The sequence below is a fragment of the Ictalurus punctatus genome, chromosome 2 (assembly GCF_001660625.3).
Source record: "Ictalurus punctatus breed USDA103 chromosome 2, Coco_2.0, whole genome shotgun sequence".
NCBI lineage: Eukaryota > Metazoa > Chordata > Actinopteri > Siluriformes > Ictaluridae > Ictalurus > Ictalurus punctatus.
Window position 1 is genome coordinate 3,410,842 of NC_030417.2, and position 21,049 is coordinate 3,431,890.

General features: G+C 40.9%; 1 protein-coding gene across 1 annotated transcript; it reads right to left on the minus strand.

Annotated features, from left to right (window-relative positions):
* Nucleotides 1–765: 765 nt before the first annotated feature.
* moxd1 (monooxygenase, DBH-like 1) lies at nucleotides 766–20,753 on the minus strand. The gene is made up of 12 exons (XM_017454034.3): nucleotides 20,384–20,753; nucleotides 14,792–14,938; nucleotides 14,203–14,370; nucleotides 13,645–13,728; nucleotides 9,856–10,035; nucleotides 9,263–9,365; nucleotides 7,382–7,548; nucleotides 7,056–7,247; nucleotides 6,104–6,163; nucleotides 5,078–5,220; nucleotides 2,207–2,375; nucleotides 766–1,549 (listed from the first exon to the last, which is right to left on the minus strand). The coding sequence occupies exons 1-12, from the start codon at nucleotides 20,645–20,647 to the stop codon at nucleotides 1,391–1,393; spliced, it is 1,836 nt and encodes a 611-aa protein (XP_017309523.1). The 5' UTR covers nucleotides 20,648–20,753; the 3' UTR covers nucleotides 766–1,390.
* Nucleotides 20,754–21,049: the final 296 nt, after the last annotated feature.

Sequence of the window (21,049 nt, forward strand, 5' to 3'; positions counted from 1 at the left end):
AGCTAAAATATAGAAATATATGACTGGCAGTGCAAGTCAAAGGGTACTTCGGAAACATTATAAGGTGACGCTTTACAATAACGGTACATGAGCGATCACGCACTAATACCTGAAGTAACACTTACTTAAATATGAACTAATGACGAGTTAAAGCGTGTACTAATCACGAACTATTGAAGAGCTAACCTGAACTATGACGTGAGTCTTACAGTATGAATCCATACGTGAATAACGGCCACCTCACGCACACGTTTGTTAGCCAATTAACACGTCAGGGTAGACTAAATCAAACACGGTCTATAAGAAAGAATATGAATTAAGCGTGCATCATTTGAAACTGTTTATGTAATTCGCCATATTACAGCTGCGTACACAAACATCACCGGGTGGCGCCTCCTCGATCGATCCTCCTTATCGAGCGCACTAATAATAAAACACCAATCATTTCATCTCAGTCAGTTTTGCGTCATTCTCCATTCACTTCTCTTTAAAGCCCACTGTAGTACTAGGACATGCTCTTCATATTAGTTCGTGATTAGTACATGCCTTAACTCCTCATTAGTTCATATTTAATTAAGTATGAATTCAGGTATTAGTGCATGATTATTCAAGTTCAAGACTGACTTTTGCGCTTAATAGGTCTACAATGTAATGCTTTATTAAATCCTCACTGTATGCTGTATGTCTGAAACCACACCCTGTTCTATACATTTATATATATATATATATATATATATATATATATATATATATATATATATATATATATATATATATATATGCATTAGTTAGGGATTTTTTTTTTTTTAAATCATCATAATCATGTCTGAAAGCACAGTGAAGTACACCTCTAATGTAGCGCTTTCCTGATATCCCATAATACACTGCAATGGGGTAGTGTCCAAACTCCCATGATGCACTTTGTAGTTGTACTAGTTCAGTTCAGTAAGATCAGTTGTAAGATAAATGTATATAGTGTATTCCAAATGTTTCATCCAAATAAACTTCAAGTGAACAAGAACAAACAAAAAACAAACAAAAACTTTCACAAACATTTTTCTATTCACGTCTAACTATCGTGTATGGAGATATTGTACTTTTAGAATATTTAAATTCTGTAAATATGTTCTTCTTAAGAAGATCTGAGGAAGAGAGGAAGTGGACTTTCCACTGAGGATGGTTAAATATTAGAGACGTTCGGTTAGAGAGTGTATAATACATCATTATTTGTTTACGTTTGTAGCCATGCTGGTTCATTTCTGGTTCAGACTAATCACGTCCATCAGTCCAACAACATCCTACTGCTGTTCTCCCGTGCTTCGGTCCAGTGCGTGATGTTTGTTGGAATAAAGTTTTCTCTAGGCTACACGTCTGCCCTATTCACATGGCGTCAGCGCTGTGCGTTGTGAAGGAAGAGTAAGGATGTAACTGTGAGGGCTAGTACAGAGAGCGCGTGATGACCCCGGGATGCCGAGCTGTTCGCACACGCGCTTTCGGCAGGCGGTCGAACCGATTTCATCTTCGGTGGAGGCATGATCGTGCCTTGGACCTGAGCAGAGGGAAGGGAAGAGACGTCAACTACGGAGCGTCATAAATTGAACAGAATGATGGCCATGTGTGTGGCAGCTGTGCTTCTAATAACGAACACTCGTCGAGAAACAATACAAACGGAATGAGACGGTTCAATAAAGTGGTGCGGCCACACGAGGGCGTTAGGGGGGCATTCAAGTCTCAGAAGCTGTAGCTCTGCAGTACATTCTCGACTTAGAAATTTTGGCCAAATTTAGAAATAAGGAATATTATTAAAATGAAATATGTGCCAACAAATTACAGTTCATGGCCAGCTTGTGCCAACTGATTTTTACCCAGTGTTAAGAAATAATAATACATTATAATAACTAAATGAATGAATGGATGAATGAATAAGCACGTTATACCACTATTTATTTATTTATGTATTTATTCTCTCTCTCTCTCGCTCTCAGTTTAATCACAAATTTGTGCTTGAAAGGTAAACGCAGCTCTGTAGTGAGAGCTACGCTTATTTTACAAGTGTTGCATGTCTGTTGTGGGATTAGTATGAACAACTACCACAGATGGCCTGGGTTAATGAAACATCATTGTACTGAACAACTATTGAACAGAACGTGCGGTTAACAAAAGAACCCCGCCCACTTATTTAGTTTTTTTCTCTATTTCCACTTACCAACCACTCGTCATAACCCAGCCTGGAGCAGCGCACGTTCATTGGGAGCTTCAGCACAACTTCATTGAAGTCCTTTCCTCTCTTCTTTGTCCATCGGAACTTGTCCATGGCTTCGGTGAACGGAAGGTTGCTGTATTTCTTCGGACTTTTAATCACAAAAGGCCACGTCCTGCATCGAGCATAAAAACGGACGATTCGTGTTGAAGAGTTTCTGATAACTTCGAATATACGGTATATTCTAATTAGACTGATTAAAGGGTCAGGAATGGTTGCAGTGTTATGAGTCGCAGGCTTTTATTATGAACTTTTCTGCCATGGTATGGGTCTACTTGCATCCTTAGAGTGAAGAATCGCTTCAAATGAATATATTATATAGAGTTACATTTATATCGCGCTTTTCTAGACGCTCAAATCGATTTACATAGCTGGGGGGGGGGGGGGGGGTCTCTTCAACCCCCACCAGTGTGTAGCATCCACGGCAGCCGTAGTGTGCCAGAACAACCAACACACACCAACTATAAGTGTAGAGGAGAGCGTGAGGTGGCCAATTCAGAGATGGGGATTATTACGGGGCCATGATAGAGAAGGTCTAGTGGGGGAATTTTGGCAGGACCCCGGGGTTATACCCCTACTCTTTTATGATAAGTGTCCTGGGATTTTTAATGACCACATCCAAAAGACAGGGGGCAGTGATGGCTTGGCGGTTAAGGCTCTGGGTTACTGATCGGAAGGTCGGGGGTTCAAGCCCCAACGCTGCCAAGCTGCCACTGTTCAAGGACCTTAACCCTCTCTGCTCCGGGGGCGCTGTATCATGGGCTCTGACCCCAACTTCCTAACATGCTGGGATATGCGGAAAAAAAAGAAATTCACTGTATATGTGACCAATAAAGACTCATTATTAAGGTTGTAAGTTGCGGTTGTAGGAAAATAATCAATGATGGCTGATGGCTCCGTAGTGGTGCAACACAAAAGCGTTTGATCTATCGTCGAGAACAAAACTGGCCGTGCTCCATAGAGAAATGATAATGTGTTAGAACAACCTACGATTCGACTTGCAGCTGGCATTACTGTCCGAATGACCAATCAGAATCTAGTGTTGTGGTATAAGCCTGTTTGAACCATCAACTCCTTGAGAATTGAACAAGTCACTTGAAGGTTTTTTTTTTTTTTCCTAGAACAATATGATGGTTCAAGCTCCTTATAAGGAGTGTGTAATGCAGATGTAGTTGGCGGGGGTCGTGAAGATCTACATCTGTGTAGCACCGCCTCGTCTAAGCCTTGAAAATTCCCTTCTGTACTGCACACAACATCTCATGGCAGTAGGAGGGGGAAGTAAACACACAGCGTCAGCGAAGCCTGTCAGATGGTTTCCATTTCAGAGCCCCCTACTACTCACACACTCGCGCGCACACACACACTTGCTACATGCTCTCTCACATGCAAACAAACACACAGGCACAGGCATAAAACAAAGATGCACACCCTGTTCCCTTTTATCTGAGCATACTGGTTATTTGAAGCTTTGGTTTCCATTTTGTTTATATTTTTCAGTCATTATTAGTGATTCATAGCTATACAAGGGTGTACTTACTTACTAGTACACTCTGTTAAGAAGATCTGAGAGGTAAATTATTATTATTATGTACAGATGCATGACAACATTTATCTGGAAGGCTGATTTCTTGAATGGTTCTGAGAAAGACAAAGGATTGGACTGTGTGGCTTCAGCACTCGCGTCTGCTTTTCTGCTCTCGCGTGTTTATTAGCACCAGACCCAAGGCAGTTTTTACAAGAGCAGGACTTATGTGTCTCTCAGCTCCAAAAAAATTTAAATAAAAAAAAAAAAAGTCCTCTTTCGCTTGAGAGGCTCAGCGGGACCGATGGTTCCCTTCCTGCACATGGCAGCGTATGTGCAGATACATTCGTACATGTACAGAGTTGTTTATATGTTTTTAACCCGGTTGGTCATAGTGTGATGTGCGCAATAAAATTGACCCATGAACTTAAGACTAATAAAAAATGCCCAATAATAGGGCGACTTATGAGTTTTTCATTTGCAAAAGCATCTGTAACTAACGCAAACCTCAACACATGTAAGTCTGTAGATGACAGCTATACCAGGGACTCAGGCTGCCTGAGAGGCAGGGGCAAAAAAAACATAGAGGCCAGTATATATAGAGCCACAGTTTATCGCACACAGGAGCACCTAGAGGGCACGTCGTCCCATCTTATCACATGTAAGGCAGCCTATAGGGCACTGCTTCTCATTTTCTCCACTGTAAGTGCACCTATTAGGGCACTTCTTAATGTTTTCTCATATGTAGGGGCAGCCTAGACGCCAATTAGTTGCATCTTCTTGCACATAACAGTACATCATCATGTTTCCTTGGATGTAGGGGAACCCTATAGGGCACCGCATAACATTCTCCACTGGAAGGGCAGCTTAGAGGAGACATCATGTTTCCTTGGATATAGGGGAATCCTATAGGGCACTGCATCACGTATTCTGCATTGGAAGGGCACCCTAGAGGGCACTTCATAATGTTTTCTCGTATGTAGGGGCCAGCCTAGAGGCCAGTTCATTGTGTTTTCTCGAATATAGCGGCACATGATCATGTTTTCTTGGATGTAAGGGAACCCTATAGGGCACAGTGTCTCATATTCCCCACTGGAAGGGCACCCTAGATGGCACTTCATCATGTTTTCTTATATGTAGTGGGCAGCTTAATGGACAATTCATTGCATTTCTTACACATAGCAACACATCATCATGTTTCCTTGGATGTAGGGGAACCCTATGGGGCACGGAGTCACATATGCTCCACTGGAAGGGCATCCTAGAGGGCACTTTTTCACAGTTTATCTACTTACGTAAGAGGGCTCTGAATTTCTTTGACGCCGATGAATTTGAGTTGGCCGGTGATCTCAGGAAGGCTCTCGCACCTGGTCAGGTTGATTCGAGGGTAGTACAGCAGGTACGACAAGCACATCTCATCCCTTGTGCTCAAGCCACCCTGTAGAGACACAAATTACACTGACGAACTTCCAACATGCTTTGACTGGGTTTAAGGATTCAAACCTACAGTTGTATCTGAAAGTTTTGGCCAAATTATATATTTGGGAGCCCATGGCTGTTGAGTGTTAACACAGTGTTTTAAGAGTCAGAGAATTTATTACGCTCTGGAATTTTAATTCCTAATGACAATTCTTGACCGTGTAATGAGTCCTAATGAGCCAATGAAGGCCTAGTGAGTTAGTTTTATTTTTTTTCTTTACTGATATAAGCAAATGTTAAATCCTTTGCTCAGATTGCACAAAAAGTAGTGCTATGATGTTGGCTGTTACAGGGACTGATAAATACAAATGCAGATACCACTCTTCTGATTACATTTTTAAAAAAATCACATGTTTTTAGTGTTATTAAAATGTAAATTTTCCTAAAATTTTATTTGAAAAAATTGCAATATATCACTTTACTTACAGTATCGCAATATATTGAATCGTAACCCCTGTATCATGATACATATCGTATCGCCAGATGCTTGCCAATCCACAGCCCTTTTCAATACAAATAAATAGTTGCATTTGCTTAATTTCAGTCCTAATAATACAATGGCACGAGATTCAGCCAGTTAGCAACCGGTTTTGTTTTTAAGCGCTTTAGAATTTATAGTAAATTGTCCTCATCTGTCCAATTTATTACAGCTAATTATACACACTGTTTGCTCAGAGGCCTGGCTGATTGAGAGATGAATGCGAGCAAAAAAAAAAAAAAAAAACCCAAAATAAACTTGACAACAGATTATAGCCTGTTTGCTCTTCAGACATAAGAGAAACCACTAGAATAAATACCAGAGATTGTCTAAAATCAAGTGTAATGCAAGCCAGTAATCTTACCCATGTCATGTTCTTCCTGCCTTTAGTGTTATATATGCATTCAGTGATTAATGAGTCCCCCTGGAGGCAGTAAAAAAAAAACACATAACAACAAAAGAATCATCATGATATAGGTATTTGAGCTCGCCTGTGTGCATTTTAGCCACTAAAACGCCACTAAAATTGATATTAATTAGGTAATAATGAAACCCTGTTTAAATCATGTGCATAATTTCAACTGAGGCAGAGTAGGATGCTGAAAGTAAGTAGGTAAATTAGGAGGCAGAGAGAAAACACTGATTCAATTAGATTCAAAAATCATTTCTATACTAAAATGTGTTTCATTACATATGTAAAACTGGGGCAGAGGGAGGAGGCTATAAGACTTACTGTAAAAATAAAACAAGGCAAGTAAAGACAATACTACACTCGAATCATGTAGATAAAATTGAGGCAGAGGCAATGGTATGATCGAATAAAGCAGAAAACACTGAGGCAGGGGCAACAGTACACTAGAATAAAGTAGATGAAATTGAGGAAGGGGCAATGTTACACTAGAATAGAGTAGATGAAACTGAGGCAGGGGCAACAGTATACTAGAATAACGTAGATGAATCTGAGGCAAGGGCAACAGTATACTAGAATAACGTAGATGAAACTGAGGCGGGGCAACAGTATACTAGAATAACGCAGATGAAACTGAGGCGGGGCAACAGTATACTAGAATAACGTAGATGAAACTGAGGCGGGGCAACAGTATACTAGAATAACGCAGATGAAACTGAGGCGGGGCAACAGTATACTAGAATAACGTAGATGAAACTGAGGTGGGGCAACAGTATACTAGAATAACGTAGATGAAACTGAGGCGGGGCAACATGCACTAGAATAAAGTAAATAAAATCAAGGCAGAGGCAACGTTACACTAGAATAAAGTAAATAATGTCGAGGCAAGAGGCAGCAAAATACCAACAGGCAAAAGCTGCCGCTCTGGGTTCAGTGGCTGAAACTCCTGGAAGTTGAAGTCAAAGTGCTCGTCTGAGGAAAGAGGAGGAAGCTCGACCTGCTGACGGAAATGCCTGGTTCTGATGGCTCTGCCGGCCAGGTGAGCATGGAGCAGGACTCCAAATACCTGAACACCACTGGGCATCTCTCTGTCCAGAGACTGAGGAAAACAGTGAAAAGTGGGAGAGAGGGATGAGTTCTGACTCTTTATGGAAATTTGCCAATGGTTAAAAAGAACAGAAAGGTTTTGTGTGTGTGTGTGTGTGTGTGTGTGTGTGCGCGTGTGTTTTATACCTCCTGTAGACACTCTTGCATGCAGTGACCCTCAGTGACGTAGTCCTGCATCCCAGGAGGCAGCATGTGGTAAAGACTGACCCATACCCCTGTCTCTATGATCCCTGCATCGTAGCTCCGCAGCCTGGGGGTGTAGAACAGACGCAGGCCCGAGCTGTCCACTATTCCTGAGTGAGAGAGAGAGAGAGCGAGAGCGAGAGAGAGGGAAATTGCAAACATGGAAACTTTGGCCTTGGTGAGCAGTAGTTAACAGTGGGCTTCAGTGTTGTGGTGCCACTATTATAATCACTGTAATTTGGTCACCTGCCAATTCCCACCCACCAGCCAGCTCACATCAAAGCTACCAAACTGAGAGAGTAAGAGCTAGAAGATGTGAAGACAGCCAACCAGACCAGATTTAAACTGTTGCTCATGCTGCATCACAGGGCAGCGTAACACGCTTGGAGGAAAGCGCTATCGGCCCTCTTCCGCATACATGAGCCTGCAGACGCCTGCAGTGCTGCTGTGACTGACAGTGGAGAGAGAGCGAGAGAGAGAGTACACCATCCCTCTCACCCAGACAGCACTGATATTTGTTGCAAAATAAAAACACCCGTTCTCTCCGCCATCCATGTCTTCATATCACCGAGAGTAGCACAATATTTCCGCCTACTCCCCACACTGTAAAGGCTAAACGTAGACTTTTCATCAGTTCTAGTTAGAACGGACCGACAGACAGTTCAACGCAACGAAAGTATGGCTGTACAATCTGGAGTTGGCAAATGTAAGATAAAGTTGTTTTTCTTTGTAATAGGAGATCGATATTGCTAGTAGGCGCAGTAGTGGCTTAGCGGTTAATGCTCTGGGTTACTGATCCACAGGTCAGGGGTTAAAGCCCCGGCGCTGCCAAGCTGCAACTGTTGGGTCCTTGAGCAAGGCCCTTAACCCTCTCTGCTCCAGGGGGCGCCAGATCATGGCTGACCCTGCGCTCTGACCCCAACTTCCTGGCAGGCAGGGGTATGCGAAGAAAAGAATTTCAGGGTGCTGTAACCAATAAAGACTCATTAGGCTTCTATTGCTAAAGTTCTCTGGCTCAGTCTGCCTGACCCCGCACGATTTTCCCATTAGGTCCACCTGTTAGTCTCCTACAAAGTTTGTCCAGAATTTTACCAAATGTGGCTCACAGCATCGTGAGACCAGCCCCAACAAAACATGCTTCTCAGATTTTTGAAAAGCAGGACAGCTTGTCCATAACATGCAAACGAAGTTGACAGTAAAGTTACCAAAACAGGAAGTGACACCATTTCTCTGAAATGCTTTTATGTACTGACACTAAACTTGGCACACGACTTGATTCGAACAAACAAGCTTTGAGATCCTTTGCGACTTGGGAGGGCTACTGAAAGCAGCATATGGGGCAATATCTTCCAAACGGGTTGACATACTACCATCACATTTAGTATATCTTCTTGGGAACAAGTACTCATGGACCCTCTGACGTTTGCTCTGCCTCTGTCACTAAGCGCCTGGCCCCTTAACTCTCGCTATATTTAATAAGTGAATTCACGGAATTCACTTTAAAGTGAAGCCAAGGATGTCTCATTTTATAAATGTGTTTGTTCCGAATTCCTCCTGTCCTCGTTTCCTTTTCTTGCGCATGTTCTCTGCTTCCATGGACGGAGGAACTAAAAATTGAGTAAAGCAAATAAAGAAGTGTAATTTAAGAAATCACATTATCCGCCATGTCGGTGATCGAATTACAAATCCCTGTTTCCAATCAGCACACTCTTTATAACTAACCCTTGGGCTGAATCTTTGTGAAGCATCACTCCTAGCATTATACCAGTGACATGGGCAGGTGGGCGTGCTTTATTAAAGTGTCATGCTAATAGTGTGGTATACTTCTCTGTAAAGCAGGGTTGTCATAATGAACCTCCAGCAGCACATAGACTGGATCTGCAGCTGTTCCAATTGACATTCCCACATGTGGAGGATAAGTGAAGCCCTGCAATAGAAAAATCCACCTCTAATTATTCAGCCTTTTTACATACAGATAACACTTGAATGCTATGAATTAACAGCACCTGATAATTATGTGTTATGGCTCCTACTGCTTTAAGTCAATATGAACAAACATTTTGGACATCCATTTTCCATACCGCCTATTACCACACAGGGTCAAAGGGGAGCTTGGAGCCTATACTAGGACCAATCACAGGGCAAAATCAGCCTGCAATACGTCTTTGGACTGGAGGAGGAGACTATGGCATAAGTAGGATTCGATCCCTCAACCCTGGAGGTGCGAGGCAAATGTGGTAACCACTAAGCCACTCTACGTTTTTGGACAATGTTACACTATTTTTCCCCCCAATTGTACATCTGCAAAATAAACAGTCTAGCAGTAATAAGTAAAGGTATATAAGGTGATTTCTTGAGGAAACACAATGACATGGAAGACTGAACATCTGCATATACATGTCGAAGCTCCTTCTCACCTCTCCACCGATGGCCCATGCAAAAATGACAGTTTGGCATGTCAAAAAGGAGTCGGGCATGTTCGGATGGTAGCATTCGTGTCCTATCTCCAGCTCGGTCTCATTCAGGGTGCTATCGCACTGATAGACCAGTATGTGGTGGACCAGATTCTCATGGCCTTTCTGGATCAGCGGCTCAATCTGCAACCAGACCAAAGTGTAATTGCACAGGGATTCAGAGCTGAGGTCAAAACACTCCACGCAATACTGGACTATATTTGAGAACATCTCTACCTGTTTAACTTTTAATGTGGTTATAACTCAACTCCTGTGTGGCATTTTATTTTATCATCCACATGGGCGAATAAATGTTTTATTTAACAATAGACTCTCGCAAAGAAGCTTTACAGAAAATCCGATTTAGGTCTAGAGATGAGAGTGGCAGGGAAAACGTCCCTGAAACGGGATAAGGAAAAAATCTTTCAAGGGACCCGTCTCAAAAGGAAACGCAAGGAGACCGGATAGTGGGATTTTTGCATACTATACAGAGAAAATCCAGTCAAAGGCTTACTACAACCGTGCTGTTGAATTCTCAAATCTGATTGGTCAGAAGGTGTTGATTGATATTCTAAAAAGACTGTCCCTGAAAATATTTAACGTTTATGGAAGGAAACAATCGTTACGTTTTCCACTGCTGGGAAGTCTACAGGACAGATGAGTTTGCCTTTCTGGTTTCTGCATAACATGACTGTTTTTTTTTGTTGTTGTTTGTTTGATAGAAGAAGAAAAAAAAAAGAGAGAAGCTGGTGAAGGAACGACTTCTTATATCCTGTGTTTATATATTTCTGTAAAGCTGCTTTGAGACAATGACCGTTGTAAAAAGCGCTATACAAATAAAAGACAATCCTAGACAATATACATGTATACGCTATACAAGACAATATACATGATAGTATACAAGTTGTATAGAGCTAGCAAGTTCTCGGTATGCAATTGAGTTTGTGTAGGGGTGTTGCAGGAAAGACAGGGCCAGATGTGTTAGCTCCGGGACAAGAAATGAGGGATTTTGGACCGAGCTTCCCCCATGCAGTAGGGGTTTCTTTTCTGTCACAGCAAGAATTCTAAATATAAGCATTCTCAACAGGCGGATCTGTGTTTCTCTCCGGAGGGTTTCCGTTCGGAGCTGCGTGACTCAAAGACAAACGGTGGCCGAATAAATATTCAAGCATTTCTCTTCCTTTCTTTTCTCTTCTTTTCATCTTATTTACACACAGGGAAACTATTTTAGTTTGTGGCTTTAAACAACTGGAATCTTATCAAAGAAATGCGCATCAAAGAAGCACTGGTGTCCATCTAAGACACTGTAAGTGTGTATTAATGTGATCACTGCAATTATCTGAAGTCTAAGGATTAGCTGTGAGGTTTTAGGAGATTTTAACAATTGTAACAGGTGAAATAGTCTATTATTACAAAACACCAGCGTGGCTGTATAATTTAAGGGTTTACAAACTTTTGAAGCAAATGAGCCCAAATGGACAATATGGAATTTTCCGCGACTCCAAGCCTTGGCATTTTGTTTTCTCCTTATTATTTACCGTCAGTCTTGTACAACTGTATTCTCTATCTCTCAATCACTGCTGATGATATGTGAAATATATCACATAGGAGTGCAACGATTATCAGCACCCTTTTAGTCAATACTTTGTGCTAGCTCACTTTGCCAGGATAACAGCTCTGAGTCTTCTCCTATAACACCTGATGAGGTTGGAGAATACATGGCGAGGGATCTGAGAGCGTTCCTCCATACAGAATCTGTCCAGATCCTTCACATTCCAGGTCCACGCTGGTGGACTCTCCTCTTCAGTTCACCCCACAGGTTTTCTATGGGGTTCAGGTCAGGGGACTGGGAAGGTCATGGCAGGACCTTGATTTTGTGGTCAGTAAACCATTTCTGTGTTGCTTTTGATGTATGTTTTGGATCATTGTCCTGCCGGAAGATCCAACCACGGCCCATTTGAAGCTTTCTGGCAGAGGCAGTCAGGTTTTCATTTAATATCTGTTGATATTTGATAGAGTCCATGATTTCATGTATCCTAATAAAAATGTCCAGGTCCTCTGGCAGAAAAATAGTCCCAAAACATTAAAGATCCACCTCCATATTTAACCGTGGGCATGAGGGACTTTTCCAAATGGCTACCTCTCTGTGTGCACCAAAACCACATCTGGTGTTTATTACCAAAAAGCTCTATTTTGGTTTCTTCTGACCATAGGACCCAATGAGAGTAGGGGCTTTTTTCTTGAAACCCTTCCAAACAGCTTGTGGTGATGTAGGTGACTTCAGATTGTAGTTTTGGAGACTTTCTGATCCCAAGACGCAACTAACTTCTGCAGTTCTCCAGCTGTGATCCTTGGAGATTTTTTGTCCACTCGAACCGTCCTCTTCACGGTGCGTTGAGACGATATAGACACACGTCCAATTCCAGGTCGATTCATAACATTTCCAGTTGACTGGAACTTCTTAATTATTGCCCTGATGGTGGAAATGGGTATTTTCAATGCGTGTACCATTTACTTATATCCACGCCCCATTTTGTGAAGCTCAACAACCTTTTACCGCACATCACAGCTATATTCATTGGTCTTACCCATTGTTATGAATGACTAAGGAAATTTGGCCTGAGTGTTTATTATTACCTCATATTTATACCCCTGTGAAACAGGAAGTCATGGTTGAACAATTTCCTGTTCTTATTCACCCAGGTGTACTTAACAAATTTTAACTATAAATGCGAACATACTTCAAATGTATTTTCCTCATATGAATTCATAGGGGTGACAATAATTGTTGCACATCTATATTTAACACAAAGGCTTTTTTTGTTTGTTTGTTTTTTAAAATTTTGGATAAACAATATAGACAATTTTTCAGAGCCGTCTTCACTCATATTAACCAAAGGGTGCCAATATTAGTGGAGGGCACTGTACTGTACCTGTGATTGAAAAATTATGAAATTGCTCATACAAATTCACTGGATTCTTTACCAGCCTCGAAATGCGTACAATAACAGCATGATCTGAATTTAGACAGTGAGGGCATTGTGGCCGGGATTTTCCAATTCCATCAAGCTGACCATCATACATCTGTGTGGTGGACCATAAATGGGTGGAAAAGACACACACACACACAGACAGACACACATTCACAGCCTGCTGTGGTGCTGAAGGCCAGCTGCTTTTTTTCTTTCTTTCTTTCTTCCTTTCTTTGGGAGCACACAGTCCTGGTGCTCTGTGGTCTGATGAAAATGATCCATTTTTAACTATAAAGTGGAACATTAGTAAAAAAAAACGAGAGAATTTTTTTTTCCTCTCTCTGCTTTTTTTTATTATAGCGTTTAATGCTTAACGCATCTGGGAAAGCCTGCTTAATGATAGTGGATAGTGGGGCGTGTTTTCCAAAAATAGCAGTTTTGGAAGGTATAATAAGCAGGTGAGCCTCAGAAGATACAAAATGAAGACGGGTGTGAAAGAAAGAGATGACCAAAAACCTCATAAATCAGATGGAGAGCTGGAGAAAAAAACTATTTTAACCTGCTTTTCTTTAGTGCTATTTAGTAAAGAAGCATAGCACGAATATCAAGCGCTGAATCTAAATGAATGCGAGTCGTCGGAAACTAGCTACATGGGCATATTTAGCAAAAGCAGTTCTTCAAATTCTTCAAAAGGACGATAGAAGTCAATGAAAATTGAGAGCAGAGACACGCGAATGAAACTTTTTTTTTTGTGAGGTAGCTAGAAAACAAACATACTCACTTTGATTACATGATGCTTTTTCTCCAATTCTGGGAATTTATGGATCTGGCACCAGTAAGTTGTGTCCTTTTGGGGTACTCGGACCTGTCTTAGGAGGATAATAATTGTGATAATAAATAATAAAATACATGTAAGGCTGCACATGAGATTACATTTCATTAGAACGCAGCACTGTTGAATTTCTCGAAAGCGGATTGGTCGGAAGGTGTTTCGTTCATTTTCTAGAACAGCAATTCTGACTGGAACTACAGGACAACTGGCAGGTTTATGGAAGGAGTCTCCAGTCTCAGTGCTATGAGTGGTAACGCTTTGCAACACGGGAAAGTTTATAGGACAGAGGTGTTTGTACTTCGTGGTTGCTTGGTAACGAAACAAGCTGCATTGCTTTGTAATATGAGAAAATGCGAGGTAGTAACACGTTTCACAAACGTTCCACAGCATTACACGTCACTATAAATAGATCAAACGTACGATGCGTTAATGTTTATTAGTACAGAATCCATCTTTGAGAATCCAATGCACTTGAAAAAACCTGCAGCGATTTTTCACTTCACTCACGTTAATGTTCCGCAGGTCGAAGGTAGCTGTTCCATGAGGAACGCTCTTGCTGGTCCCAGGGTTCAGGAGACGTAAACTTTTCCTCCCTCTGTTTATTCCATGGTACGTCGGCCCTGATGGCCCGACATCTTCTTCATGGAATGCCCAGATCACCCGCATTGTACTACCCTGCACAGACACACGATATGAGCAGCTACAACATTAACAAATAAGATCTTCACTGAGTATCTCAGTAGCTTGCGCTAAACGGACTAGAGTTCAATGACATATTTTGAAGTCTTGGACAGGGTGCCAATCCATCGCAGGGCACAATCACACAAACACTCTCACACCCATTCATTCACTACGGACACTTTAGACACGCCAATCAGCCTACCATGCATGTCTTCGGACTGGGGGAGGAAACCGGAGTACCCGGAGGAAACCCCCGCAGCACGGGGAGAACATGCAAACTCCGCACACACAGTGGGAATCGGACCCCCGACCCTGGAGGTGCGAGGCGAACATGCTAACCGTTAAGCCTACACACACATAGACACACAAAAGCCTCATAAATGTTGCTACACACTTCACTGTAATTCTCACCCACCGTGATTTCTCGGTCATCAGGGTCACAGGTCTGCAGATCCCTACTGAACGCTAGCACGGTGTGTGTGTGGTTTTCTCTTGCATACAGCAGCTTGTAGTTCTGGACTTGATCTTTTTGGACTCTCCTGTTGCTGTCTGCAAAGTAGTCCTGGAGAACGAGTGGAAGAAAAACCCAATATGAACCAACTTCTGGTCTGCAAGTTTGGTCCAATGGATGTAGAATCAGTGGAATTTTATACAACAGTTTTTTTTATTTGTTCTCTTCACTCTGGTCATGTAGAAAGCAAATGAGTAAAAGTGTGCAATTGATTAAAAGCGTATGTAACGTGCTTTGCAAAAGTATTCAACCCCATTAAAAGTCATCAGATTCATCCGGATTACCAATGACACTTACTCGGATTGTTCCAGCCAGTAGGTTTATTAGCAGCCAAAATGCACTTAAAGTACATTTTCTAAGTCAAAATTCATTATTTGTCAGCGGATCTTTAAAAAAACAAACAAACAAACAAACAAAAACGCTGCGTGCATAAGTATTCAACCCCTCCAGGCTAGTACTTAGTAGAACCACCTTTTGCCGCAAGTCCGTTGGGGTCATTTACACCCATGCTTCCTAGCAGATTTACTCCAGGTTGGATGAATGTTGTTTGTTGACCGGTGGGGGGTTGGGAGGGGGGGGGGGGGAGGTGGTGGTTTACCTGACCCCTTGATTCATTTCAACTTTGAAAATTCACTGCAAGAGAACACGACTTTGCAATAATAATAATAATAATAATAATAATAATAATAATAATAATTAAAAAAAAAAAAACTAACAGGAAGAATATGTGTATTTTAATCATTTGTTATTCGGACACATCTGATCAATTCCAGGGACTGTATTCTTTCATGACCATGCTTTATATTTTATTCATGTTAAAGACGGTAGCTGGAGGCATGGGGGATTGGGTGGAAGGCAAGAAAAGAAATGTGAAAATGAAGGAAGGAGGAAAGCAGAGGGAAATGCAGGAGGAAATGGACGAAAGATGGATGGACAGATCAGAAACAGCCTATTGAGCCAGTACTGGTTATGAAAAATCCAGAGAAATGAAACAACCCTAAGAAAAATCTGAAGAACTAAAACAGCTAGTAATGTGACAAATGTGCTTAAAGCATCCTGTTTATTTAAAAGTGAAAGCCTCATGAAAGGATATAGGTAAATAACAACCTGCACCATAAAGGGGATATAATGCATATATATAATGTAAATGCATATAATTTAAAGCACAGTTCTTTGGGAGGTTAATCCTATGCTCTGAGAGAGTGTTGGTTCTAGCTGGACTGGCTCTGTAATGTTCGTTGTTAATATGAGGACACGTACTAAAAGCAAGATGAACAGATGCATAAGATATAAACTGGTTCATCAGAATTCAATGGTCAAAACAATGGCCCAAAAGCACTTGCAAGTTCATAACAATTCAACTGAAGTTGTGCGTTTCTCATGAGATACGGTTGGCCAAAATGGCATAGCAAGGGCCAAGTGTCCAAATTTATCAAGCGCTATAAACACGTCTTCATGTCAACAGTGTCAGTGTTACAAAAGACACCTAGACTAAGAAAACATTTCCGAGAAAGATTCCCAAATCGTCCCTGACAGAATTGATGCCCATACTGTATTTACAAAAAATGTATAGGAAGATGTTCAGATGACGGAACATGACCTGATTGTCAGATTGCTGCCAGAGAATATAACCCGATTTGCAAAATATTACTAAAGAAACTGTAATAAATTTGTGATTTTAAGCGATCTGTGTATAAAATCGCTTGTGGACTATTTAAGATTCGGTTTGTTCAAATCTAGCTCGATAAACGAGGCCCATTGTCAGAGAAGGGTCAAAACGACAACAAAAAAAATCGATTGTTCATATTATTTAGACAGTCACCACACGCTCCAGATGTTTCATGTTATTGTTGGATCACATCTGGCTTGTACTTGCATATACTTTCAGTGGACACAACCAGCAATCCACGCACTGTGTGCGCACGGTTCTCAAGCTGTGGAAGCAAACACACGCTTCCTGCGGTCGCGAGAGCCGTTTCTGCGGAATGGGAGATGGGGAATCGTTTTTCAAACACTGCTGTACCACAGCCAACAGAGATTCGCTGCACTTTGAACATAAAAGTGTAATGATACGACCACAGCCGGGCTGTTCTGATTATTCTAGAAGCTTCTCCAGGAAAATCAAAACCTGACTGGATGTATTTTCACACAACGTGCTGGCTTTTCCACTACCCTCGTTAAAGTTTCTACACAGAACCAAAGTAGGCAGTGTTGTGTTTACCAACTTTTGGTGTTTTTTTTTTTTTTTTGCTGAAAGTTTAACTGCTACCTAGCCAACAAAACTGACGGTTGTGGCGTGCTTTAATATGTGATCTAACAAAACTTAGTGAAGGTAAAAGGTTTGATGCTAGCTAATGAGCGCTGGTAAAAAGCTTTAATGTTAACTAATGAGTGACGTGAAAGCATCAAAGTTAGCTAGCCAATGAAACTGAGTGATGTGAAAGCTTTAATGTTAGATAGCTAACAAAGCTAAGTGATGAAAGGTTTAATGCTAGCTAATGAGTGCTGGTAAAAAGCTTTGATGTTAGCTAGCAAACAAAACTAAGTGATGGTAAATGGTTTAATGCTAGCTATTGAGTGCTGGTAAAAAGCTTTAATGTTAGCTAGCCAACGAAACTGAGTGATGTGAAAGCTTTAATGTTAGCTATCGAGGGCATTGGTGGAAGCTTTAACATTATCTAGCTAATAAGAGAAAAAGAGAGTGTTGGTAAAAGCTTTAATACTATTTGGCTAACAAAAATAAGTGTTAGTGAAACCTTTAATATTGTTTCGCTAGCAAATATGACTGTTTATGATTGAGTTAATGTTAGCTAACTAACAAAACTGGAATTGGTGAAGCTTTAAAGTCAGCTAACCAAAAAATAATAATAAATTTGTGTTGGAGAAAGAAAACTAAGGTTTTTGCAGAGTCCCTCCATTTTCACAGGCTCAACTAAATAAACTGGACAAAGGAACATAATAATAAATATTAGGATTATTTTTAATACTTGGATGCAAATCCTTTGCAGTCAAATCTGGAATCCATGGACATCACCAAATGCTGAGTTTCCTCACTTGAGATGCTTCGCCAGGTCTTTACCGCAGCCGCATTCAGTTGCTTGGTGTTCGTGAGTCTTTCTGCTTTCGGTTTTGTCTTCAGAAAGTGAAATCCTTGCCCGATTGAGTCGAGGTCATCGGATTTAAGAACGTTGACTTTCCTTGCCTTAAGAAGCTCTTGGGTTGCTTTTGCGGTACGTTTTGGACCATTATCCATCTGTACTGTGAAGCGCCGTCCTATCCGTTTTGCAACATTTGACTGAATCTGAGCAGAAAGTATAGCTCTATATGCTTCAGAATTCACCCTGCAGTCACATCATCAATAAACACCAGTGACCCAATTCCACTGGTACATGCCCATGCCATAACACTTCCTCCACCATGTTTGACAGATGATGTGGTATGCTTTGGAACACGAATCCTTCTCCATATGCTTCTCTTCCCATCATTCTGGTAGAAGTTAATCTTGCGTCAAAACTGGTCAGGCTTTGTTTTTGGGGTTTTTTTTTCAGCAAAGTCTAATCTGGCCTTTCTGTTCTTGAGTGTTACCAGCGGTTTGCATCTTGAGGTAAACTGTCTGTATTTATTAGGCGTCTCTTGATTGTAGACTTTGACAACGATACGTCTGCCTCCTCAAGCGTGTTCTTGACTTTGCTAGATGTTCTGAAGGGCTTTTTCCTTCAACAACAACAACAACAACAACAACAAAAATAATCCTGTGTTCATCCACTTTAGTTGTCTTCCGTGGTCTTCCAGGCGTTTTGGTGTTGCTGAGCTCGCCAGTGCGATCCTTGTTTTTAAGAACGTACCAAATTGCTGATTTAGCCGGTGCTAAAGTTTCTGCTATCTCTCCGATAGGTCTGTTTTGTTTTTTCAGCCTAATGTCGGCCTCCTTCACTTGCATCGACACCTCTTTGGAGCGCATATCGAGAGTTCCCATGAACAGCTATCGAATGCAAATTCAATGCTTGAAATCAACTCCAGACCTTATATCTCCTTAATTTGTCACGAAATAACAAGGAAACAGGCCGCCACCTGTCAGTCTATTGTACAATCACCTTTACACTACTTCACACACTGAAATACACGTTAAACACTTAATCTTAAATGACAGAACCCTTAAATGTTCTATGCACTCCTAAAAATAAAGGTTCTTCGATGGTTCTTTGAAGAAAAAAGAACCATTTTTCATTGTATAGGGTCCTTGAGTTGAACTACATACTTCTTTGGAGATTAAAGAAGTTCTTTATGGTTCATTATAGGTTCTTCAGAACGGTGTATTGGTTATTCAAGGTATCATCTCGTAACATCTCTTAATAAGTGAACCTTATAAGGTTCTTTGTGCGACTGGAAAAGGTTCTCCTGGCATCACTCTGAAGAACCTTACTAACTTTTTTTTTTTTAGAGAACTTGTGATAACATGGTTCCTTGGAGCACTGCTGTGAAGAACCATTTCTGGGTTCTTTGAAGCACCGTTAACTAGATGGTTCTCTAAAGAACTTGAGAGTAAAAGGTTCTTCGTGCAACTTAAAAGGGTTCTCGTATGGTGTCAGGCTGAACCCCCCCCCCCCCCTTTTTTTTTTGCTTGAAATTGGAACCTTTATTTTTAAGAGTGTGTAGAACCTTTTATTATTTATTTTTTGGTTTTGAGAACGTGTAGCTGATTTAAGAAATGCCCATGCAGTAAGGATGTAAATAAATACGCAAGTACATATGTAAACAAACAAACAAACAAACAGATTGATAAAAGATTATGATTATTATGAATAGTTTGTATTTATTGTTATTAATTATAATAATTACAATTATGCATACTTTTTTATGCATACTACTACTATTACAACCAATAATCATTTTAATATTTGTATCATATATTTTTAGTGCGGCATTCTTTTTTTTTTTTTTGAGAACGTGTCGCTGATTTAAGAAATGCCCATGCAGTAAATATGAAAATAAATAACTAAACACGTATGTAAACAAACAAACAAACAAGCAAAGAAACAAACAGATACATGGATAAATGGTTACAACTATTATTATTAAGAGATAATATTTACTGTTATTAATTATAATAAGTACAATTACGCATACTTTTTGCTATTACTATGAATAATTTTAATATTTATATCATATATTGACTGTGGCATTTATTTGTTTTTTTTGTTTTTTTTTTGTAAGAGCTACTTCTGTTTATATTTGACATGTACTTAAAGATCCTTGAATTATAAGATGCAATGGAAGAAAAATAAATAAAAAACATTTTATATATATATATATATATATATATATATATATATATATATATATATATATATATATATATTTATATATAGATAGATAGAGAGATAGAGAGATAGATAGATCTGCAATCCTGCAGCTGTGTGCTCTCCCTAACACAAGTTAGTGGAACTTTTTTATTATTGTTGTTGCTATGGTTACAGTGTGAAAGTTGGAGCTCACGTGGAGGTAAGGTTTCCCGTCTGCAATCCCTCCAAAGATGATATCTGCCGAAGCCATGGCGCCGTTTGGAGACAAGCCGAAGCCGACGTATCCTCTCGTCTGCGCCTCGAGCTCGACCGCGATGCTCGTGTTGTCGGACCTCCATCTCATCACGTATCTTCCGCGCGCGTCTAAAGCGGCCGCGTGCTGGAAGTCGGGCTGCTGGGAGCGCGCGAGGCTGACGGTGAAGAGCAGCACGGTGCTCAGGAGCGCGCTGTGCGACATGCTGCTGACCCAGATGTGCTTGGAGAACAAGGAGAGCGAGCGCTTTATTCAGATCCAGCTGGAGTTTTTTGGAAACTCGCGGCGTCCGACTGCGAGCGCACGGTGTGCGCTGTATGGAACGCCAAAGGGTGCATAAGCACTGTGAAATGATATACCCCTGGGCTTAAATTCACAACCAGGATGCGTCATTACCAAGCAGGGTTTTCCCAATCTCAACTACATTCCCAGACCAAAAACACCCCCGCTTCTAACCTTTATCTTCAGTGGTTATATCAACTTTTTGTCAACTTTAGAGCTATAAAATTCACACTTCTTGCAGAAAGACAATTGTCTATACAAACAAGAGGACGTCACATGACAGCAGCAAAAACAAACAAGCAAACACACTAAACCTTATGTTCG